At 33.3% G+C, this 9,151-nt stretch overlaps 1 protein-coding gene across 1 annotated transcript; it reads right to left on the bottom strand.

Annotated features, from left to right (window-relative positions):
• Positions 1-767: 767 nt before the first annotated feature.
• Positions 768-6,142, bottom strand: LOC130428709 (calcium-activated chloride channel regulator 4A-like). The gene is given in 15 exon segments (XM_056756902.1): positions 768-1,314; positions 1,459-1,677; positions 1,788-1,952; positions 2,036-2,300; positions 2,537-2,752; positions 2,870-2,976; positions 3,297-3,477; positions 3,572-3,796; positions 4,065-4,295; positions 4,504-4,669; positions 4,759-4,861; positions 4,950-5,094; positions 5,182-5,319; positions 5,836-5,871; positions 5,874-6,142. Coding segments are annotated over 15 exon segments (2,697 nt in total). The 5' UTR covers positions 5,988-6,142; the 3' UTR covers positions 768-928.
• Positions 6,143-9,151: the final 3,009 nt, after the last annotated feature.

The following is a 9,151-nucleotide window of genomic DNA, read 5'->3' as shown; positions in this document are numbered from 1 at the left end:
CTATTAACGTGAAAAACACAGATAGGTAGAATCACTCCTTTACTTTCATATAAACTGTGTATGGAGGAATGCCGATGCTCAATTATCTTGTGACAAAACAAAAGTGTCACAAAATGTCAATTTTTTTGGATGTATTACATATGAAATAACTTAATTAAATATTCTTGAATATATAGAACTGTAAAATGTATGCAATTCTTGTGCAACAGTGTTTGCACTGTTAATGTCCTTTCATTTCTTCTTTTGTACGGAAATCAATCTGTGTTGTGCCACAGTGGAACACACTTCAAATTGTGGGCTTTTAAGTTGAAATCTAAGCTTGCACATTTGGGAAATATTTTTTCCATTGCTCTTTTACAGTACCGTTATTTTAAAAAAGTGTTTACTTCTTTATCAACATGACTTTATTATTATTATTGTGTATTATATGATGAAAGTTCATTTGAAATAATGTTGGATAGTTTATTCTATTATGCAGTAACCTTTAAAAGCCATTTTCTGCCTTAAAATTATTTTTTAAGTCTCTCCTGTGTCTAAGGCAACAGAACTTGTGAGCTGAAAGCAGGATTATAAATTGTCATACTGTCATTGTTTTTGTTAAATTTATTCATGTGTTTTATTTTTTGATAAGCATTTTCTGGTTCATTTTTAAACAGTTTTATCTAGTTGCCTTTTATAGACTACTAACTATACTGGTTTATATTTTTGTCAGATTTTTCTTGAAAGCAAAAAAAAACTCGAACTCACTTTGAGTTGAACATTGAAGAAAATTTAATCAAATGCCTTTTGCAGAACAGAAATTAGAATTCATAAAAGAAAAGAGTCGTAAAAGAAGTAAAACACCAGAACAGTAAAAAAAAAATTATATTCTTGTTTAAATTTGAAAAGAGTACTGATTTCGGCAATAGTTTGCATTAGATTGTTATTTCTAAGCATCAACACGGTTTCTTCTTTTCACTGCCCATGCTGTTACAGCGACAATCAAACACACCACTATAACTGCTACACAAACTGAAATGATAATAACGTTCAAATTCAGGCCCGGATTTGAGATTCCTGCTGGGTTGGGAGCAGGCATGATGATCTTTGATACTTGAGCAATGTTGGATATTTCAGATATTGCATCATCATTTTCATCAGAGCGAAGAGCAAAGAAGAGTGTGGTACCATTCTCAACTGTCATATTAAATGAGTGTTGTTCTAATGATCCAGCCTCCTTAGGTGAGACGGCAGATGTGTTGACTAAAGAAGATTCGCTGAAGTTCAGTCGAAGCATTTCAATGTCATCGCTCCATCTGATCTCATAGGATTTAGCTTAAACGAAATATATATATAAAAAGGTTAATGCACATTAAGGTGACTGTTATTTCAATATAAAGTATTTATTTCAGCACTCAAGATTAAGTTACACAATAAAAAAACGTTTATAAACTATTATTATAGCAAAATGTATGCTACCTTTTCCCTGGTCTAAGTCTTCACCAGGAGCTGTCCAGATGAGAAGGACCGTGTTCTCCTGGATTTCAGCATTAAGATCTGTGATTTTGTTTGGAGGATAAATTGGTGGATTTGAAATAGTAACCTGAAAACTTTCTCCAGTGGATGTTCTGCTAAAGTTTCCTCCAACAAGTGGTTGTTCAGGAACCGGAGGCTTCGGAGGGTTCATCTCTACCTTATCTAAAAAGAGAAATGAAAAAGATGCCATGCAATGTCACGTTTCACAATATTACTAGAACTACTGCCAGTTTTAAGCAACATTGCACAACAGTGATGATGTCATAGTTTACCATCCACCACATATCCAGGTACATATAGAGCGCCGCTCTTTCTGTGGAGAGTAAATCTGGATTGTCCGTCTTTATTCTTCACTCTCACTTTCAAGCTGATTCTGCCTTTTACTAACTTTGTGAAATATCTGGAATAGATCCCATCATTTTTGAAAGCATCTGCTCCTATAACAGATATAGATTTACAGTTTATTTATTTATATTTTAGCATGTGTGTGTGCTTGAGAAAAGGATTATGGGTAATTTACCAGCTCCATTATCCAGTAGCTCTAATTGTTGCTTTGTCCCAGTTTCTGACTCCAGTGTGGCCTTCACTTCAGCATTTATTACAGGTCTGTAATTCTGACTAACCTCAGCAAACACAATCACAGGTTTACTGCCACTGATGAGCTGCTGATTCACATGTGCTTTGACTATGATAGGAGGAACATCAGAGCGAGCTGCTTGACTGGTTACTGTTATTGTCAAAGACTGAAGTCCTCCACTCAGAATACTGTACTTCCAGTCTCCAGACTACCAAATACAACATAGATAACACAAACATTTTAGGGCTTTTTCTCTAGGATAACGCTTATCTAAATTATTCATGAAAAATATGTGTCTGTTTCAAAACTTTTTGTAAATGATTATTTAGAACATTTGGCCTCAATGCCTTTTTATTATAAAACATAAATACTAATATTTAAAACTTATGGTTTGAACAATAAACTTCAGCCATAACTCCTGTATTGCTATTAAGGTCGTCATACCGCTGCAGTTCCTGGAATTTTTAGTGTGAGTGTCTTTGCTGATGGATCTTCACTCATATCTGTTTGACCGTAGTTGGACCCACTTGGCGTCTGTATATACACAGTAGGTGCACTGATTTCATAGATGATTAAAAAGCTGGTTTTGTTACCGACGGTTGAATCCACTGACACTGTTCCATTGAACCAGTCAGCTGTTCTCTTTCCCGTACTCTCCAGCTGTAAGCATACAATATAAATGAACACATGAAAACATAAAATATTTAAAGTATAAAGTACAGTATATATACAGTACATCCACTATAAGTCATAAAATGGGTAATGAACTTGCCAAACCTGAACTGGTTCTTTTGTGTAATCTCCAGTTGGTATTGTAAGTGAAGCAAATGCATCCACTAACAGATTGGAGGTGATATCATCAGTTGCTATGATAAATTTCCCATCTAATTTCAAAATGGAAGAAAAGAGAATTTTTCATTTGATTGATTTTAAGTGCTGGCATTCACTCACAGACAAAAACCGTGGCTGAAAGACAGACACTTTTCAAGCAAATAAGAAAATGTGATTTGCATACATTATGGAACTTAACGTCAACGTTTTAGGGGCCTGTGCAAAACTTGGGGGGTGGGGGTGGGGGAGGATATTGTTCATATATAGTCAAATAACCATTTAAAATCTATTTGGGGTCCAGTTGGTGTTAAAAGGTGTTGATCCTTTGTTTGGTGTTTGCATCTCTGGGATTTTTGTTTTTTATCACACTTACCAGTTCTGTCCGCCATTTCCTGCAGTTCTTTGGCGGCTTTGGGACCCAAAGCCAAAGTGTGTATAATGGCACCACTTTGTATTGCAGTATGAGAACAATCATTGATGTTGTCTGTTGCCTCACCATCAGTGAGAAAAATAATTTCATCTCCTAATGCATCCTTATTATCTGCTTTAAGCACCTGATGGGTATAAAAGATATTCATAACATTTCATTTATTATTATACAATTCACACAAACATACAAAATGCATATAAATATAATTAACAGGGCACCTCTAAGGCTTTATTGAGGCCAGTACAGACGTTTGTATATCCATCTGCTTGTGTTGGCAATAAACTGATGAGATTCTCTCTTATGGTGTCACTGTCAATAAGAGTCAAGGCTTTAAGAGTTGAAGCATCAGTACTAAAGGTTACGATTCCAACTTTGCCTTGATCTTCAATGATGTGCCGTATGAAATGTGTGGCGGCTTGCCGCTGTCGAATAATCCTAGAGCCCTTGAAAATTAATTATATATCATCAAAATTAATTAAGTGATTGGGTTTAAAACCCAGATTAATATCTAAACATTAATGTTGAAAATTAATGTGTAAAAATATTAACTCTATCAATCTCAGTTTGGAGAGGAGTTATCTGTTTTTCTGATTAATGGCAGATGATTTGTTTGAAACTTGTTTGGATATAATCATTACTTCTGTAACTGTGGTGCCACTGATGGTGGAAAAATGACACACTTTTTGTTTAATGTATGTTACTGCCACATACTTTCATGCTTCCTGAGACATCAAGGATGAGACAAACGACACGTTGCATTCTTTGCACAACAGTGAAAGATGGTGCTGGTGGAGGGGATGGCAGCGGTATTAGAGATTGAAGGGCATCACTGTCCACTGAATCCTCAAATATTACTGTCCACGTTGCTTTATTTCCACATTTCTCATTTTGCATGTTTGGGGCGGCACCATTGTGATCATCTTCTCGACAAAATGTAACTACCTGAAATATATTTTTTCAGACTGAATTGCAAATAAAAAATAGGGTTTTCTAAGATCTTTAGTGAAAATGCTTCTATGAATTTCCTGATTTAAAATGAGTAATTTGAGTAAATGTTGTTTTAAAATTTTCAAAAATATCATTAAATGTAAGTATTCTCTCAAGAGTCTTATTGTTATTTTTTGTAAATGTCACTGAAGTAAATACTTACAGAATCCACAATTGGTAAATACATTATAGAGCTTTTTGTGTTTTGATGTTTGTTAGGAAAGAACTGACACTCTTTGGTAGGTAGTGAAGTTTGAGGGTCAAGGACACACGACTGAGGAAATCCAGAAGAGTAATCATAATACTGGCCTGTTATGTGTTTACTACATCTATAAATGAACACATTGAAAATGTTGGTCATCCTTGCTAAATTATAATTATTTGGTTTCTTTTTGATAATAAATTATTGGATTATAACCCTGTAGCTTGAACACCATTAGAAAAGTAGAATGGCTTGTCTTCATTGTATTCATCATATACTCCCCATCTCAGATGAGCCCATTCATGAACCAAAACCCTTCCTACAAACAAACATAAAAACATTTCAGAAAATGAAAATAGCACATACAGTAGTTTGAATAATTTCATGATAAATGGATGACTAGTGACCTTTTAATCCGTAAATCTGATTGAAACTGTCATCTAGGAGGAAATTTGGGGTGAAGTGAATGTATTGACTCTCTGATCCACAATCTTCATAGTGGTTAGTGTACGGATCATCACCACTCGCTGGATTATCAATTCTTATTCTGGCCTGCATTTGATTTACAATTTGTGTCAGAAACATGTGATTGAACATTTATTTTGTCCAAACAAGACAATATGTCCAAATGTTCCATACCTTCTCAAAGGATTCTGTTCTTGATTTGTTCAAATCGATGCTGTTCCATTGAGCTGGTACTAATATTGTAATGTCTTTGAAATAGACCTTTTTCTCCATTGCTTCAAAAAGATACGAAGAGCCCTCAGTAAACATGTCCTGTCCAATAAAATAGATAATATAACAATGAACTTTCATATGTATTTATATTAAGAGAGGACAGTCTATACAAGTCTCGCTTGAAATACTGTCAACGAATATCTCATTCAAGAGCTTTCACAATATCAGATTTACACTACAACTAGTACACTACACTACACTATCATTGTCAAAAGTAAAAATTAATAAAATAAAAGGACATAAATATTAACATAATTTAATTTAATTTAATGCAAGCAGTTAAATTCATCCCAAATTTTATTAACTTTTTATAAAATGTATTATTTTTCGAACTCAACACAAGTTTAGGGAGTATCTCCATATTGTCTCTTAAGAGAAAAATTAACACAATATCAATAATCAGAGTTTTTGTCAATGCCTGTATATTCCAACACCTCATTTTATTAATTTAATTCATCATTCTTCTAAATAACAAAAAATGGATAGAAAGGAAATACAATGGACAAAATATAACTTATAAAGTTCATAAATAAGAAGAAAACTCTTTATATTCACCTTTATTTTATCAATGATTCTGTTGTCCTGCGGTAGGCTACTGCTGAACCGATCGCCACCAAAATATCAGTGTATCCATTTCCCTCCAGTTTAATTCCAGAGCAGGTGGATGACAGCATCATCCACAACCAGACAACAACTCTTGAGTCCATAACTGTAGAGTTACGAACTGAAACTCCAGAACCCACTTTTAAACATATTAAGACAATTATTAACTTGAAGACACAGATGAGAAGAATCTGCCCTTTACCGTAAAAAGCTTCTGAGTCAGCTATAAAGAGCTATAATGTAACCTTATTGAGAAACAAACATGATCACTGTGAAGAATTGCGGAAAGGGATGCCCAACCCAATTTGTTATCTGAACATATTTTCTTACACATCATTTCCTTATAACTGTAAGATGAGAAAGCTCTAACGAACTCAGTGTTTACAAAATTGTTAAATTGCATAACAACATGAAGGCTCACACTTGATGGTAAAGAAGTAACAATGTAACGCAATACATTATTTCCAATGCACTAAAATTAATATATTTTAAGTGTTTTAAAAGTGTCTTTAATCACTGTTAATAATCCTGCAAACCTGTTTAATGTGTACATTACTGTAGTAATAAAAACAAATGTGTGATTACTAGGTATCAGATCAGATTTAATCCATGTAGTTAACTGTCACCCGTCCTGTATACGGGACACCTATAGATTGTGTCAATATTGTGCATGTAATTTCTAATCGAATCATGACAAACTATATATCGTTGGAAAGGTCTAAGACTCTAGAATACAGATTTATTTGTGGTTTTTTAGTAATTTATATAGCGAGAGTAATTGATTCTTTTTTATAAAGAGTGTGCTTAGATTTTTTGTTATCCTTTTGCGACACCTATTTTTCATGTATTTTTTTAATCAAACTTTTTTTATTTTTTTATTTAATTATTTACAATAAACTTGACAAAATACCTTTATTTATTTTTTTGGCGTGTGTATGATTTTGTTCTGTTGCAATAATCAGATACTTTTCCTTTTTTAAAACGAGACCAAACGTAAGTCTGTATTCCACAGAATTCACGAGTTAAAGCCATTTTAGTTCCGACATGTCTTTTCATTTGTAGGCTCAAAAAGGGCTTCGACATTTCACAGGTTTAAACCAGCACTTGGCTGGTTACACTTTAAGTAATTGTAGTAAAAACAGTCTGAAATATATTGGTCCAGTGTTATCTAACAAATAAAGAAAAAAAAACATATGTGTGCAGTGCCTGCTAAAGGCTATTCTGTTAAAATTGTTCTGTAAAATATCGTAAAAATACTGGCAGTAGAGATGCCAGTAATTTTGCGTTATTCATGCTATGAAATTATTTTACGCATATTGCTGTAAAGACGAAATTCATTGCGATGCTGTTTTTCCATATTAGCAGTTAAATACTGGCAGCAGAGACGCCTGTAATTTACTGTAATTTTACGTTATTCATGCTGTGAAATTATTGTACGGTGTATTGCTGTTAGAATTGAGATAGAACATAGCTCTTTATTAACTTACTCCGTATTGCATAATATTGTCCTTTGGGCTACACATGTCCGCTTGAAATAAAATAATAATAAAACATTAACAATTATTTTTTTAAATATATAAAATAAGCAATTGTGTCGAAAGGACATAAATAACTTTTTTATATTTAAGAGCAGCAACAAAAAAAGGATGACACAAGTACTAAGCAACCAAGTCAAGTTTTTCACTAGCAAAATTAATAATTGCAACTTAAAAATAAAACAGTCGCAAGCAGAAAAAATAATTGAAACTTACATTTAAAAACAATTGTAAGAAACAAATATAATTGAAACTCACAAATAAAAACAATGACAAGCAAAACATGTAATTGAAACTTTAAAATAAAAAAAATTGCAAGAAAAATAAATAAATAATTTAAATTTACAAATAAAAACAATGACATCAAAACATAATTAAAACTTACAAATAAATACAATGGCAAAAAAACAGGTAATATAACAGAGGCTGTACCCCCTTTTAACTTGACACATTTAAAACATGAGAGTCCTTTTATTTAGAGTCTTATGAGATGTGCTTATGTGCTGTGTAAAACGGGTTTGAGGCTGTGAAAAGCGCCTGTTAACATTTATTGTGAGACCGCTATGAGTCAACTACTCCTTTGTGTATTTTGTGTTTTATCCAGTGTAGCGGTTTTAACTGCATGTTGAAATGTACACTTTAACGTTATCTCACGACCATAAGTAACGTGACTTTACAGAATTTTGTGCACAGGCAGCATCGAAACACAGTTTAAGTGACCGAATCCTATGAAAAAGCCAAGGAACCATCATGAGGGAATACGTGGATATTTATTGAACTAACTCTACAAACAATTAGGCCTTGACATATACGGACAAAAAACATAATACATAAACATGAAACACAAACGCCCTAGAAAGCGCGGAGAGAGAGTGCCCTCTGTTCTGCCCGAAGTGTATCGGTGATGGTGTTTTTAAATGTATACCTGCCCTGCCCTGGTGGCCTTCGGGCTAATGGCATGAAAGCGATAATAGGGCTCCTTTGTGTCACCTGGCGTCTTATTTGCATAGCTTTGATGGTATGGTCAGTTTGCATTTAATACATAAACTAAGTAATGGACATACTATAATGCATTCTATGTTAATATAACATAGCTCATCAGATAAAAGATAAAATAATGCAGAATTTGCAGTGATCGCCACCACAATATCCATGCATCCATTTTCCTACTTCCAGAGCAGGTTGATAACAGCAGCATCCACAAACAGACAACAACTCTTTAGTCAACAACTGCAGATGTTACAAACAAAAGCTCCAGAACCCAGTCTTAAACCATATTAAGACAATTATTAACGTGACATACACAGATAAGTAGAATCAGTCCTTTACTTTTATTGAGCGACATATAAACTGTGCATTGAGGATGCCGGCTCATCTTCAGATCTTTTCTTATGATTTGTGCAAGATGTTAAAGGCTTACATTTGACCAAACTAAAGTGTCACAAATGTAAAAATTGTGGAAATTTAACATATTAAATAATTTAATTAAATAGTAAATATTGTTAAAGAACTGTAAAATGTTTGCATGCCATACTTGTGCAACAGTGTTTACGTTGTTAATGTTATTTCATCTCTTTTTTTGTCATTTGCAAATCAATCAGTCTTAAACACTTAAAAATCAGAGCTTTTTTTCATTGCTCGTTTTACATTGCCGTTCATTTTTAAGTGTTTACTTCCTCATTACAATTACTGTATTATTATTGTGTATTATATAATGAATATTAATTTGTAAA

This window comes from Triplophysa dalaica, chromosome 9, assembly GCF_015846415.1.
Source record: "Triplophysa dalaica isolate WHDGS20190420 chromosome 9, ASM1584641v1, whole genome shotgun sequence".
NCBI lineage: Eukaryota > Metazoa > Chordata > Actinopteri > Cypriniformes > Nemacheilidae > Triplophysa > Triplophysa dalaica.
This window is presented reverse-complemented; position numbering and strand designations above follow the sequence as displayed.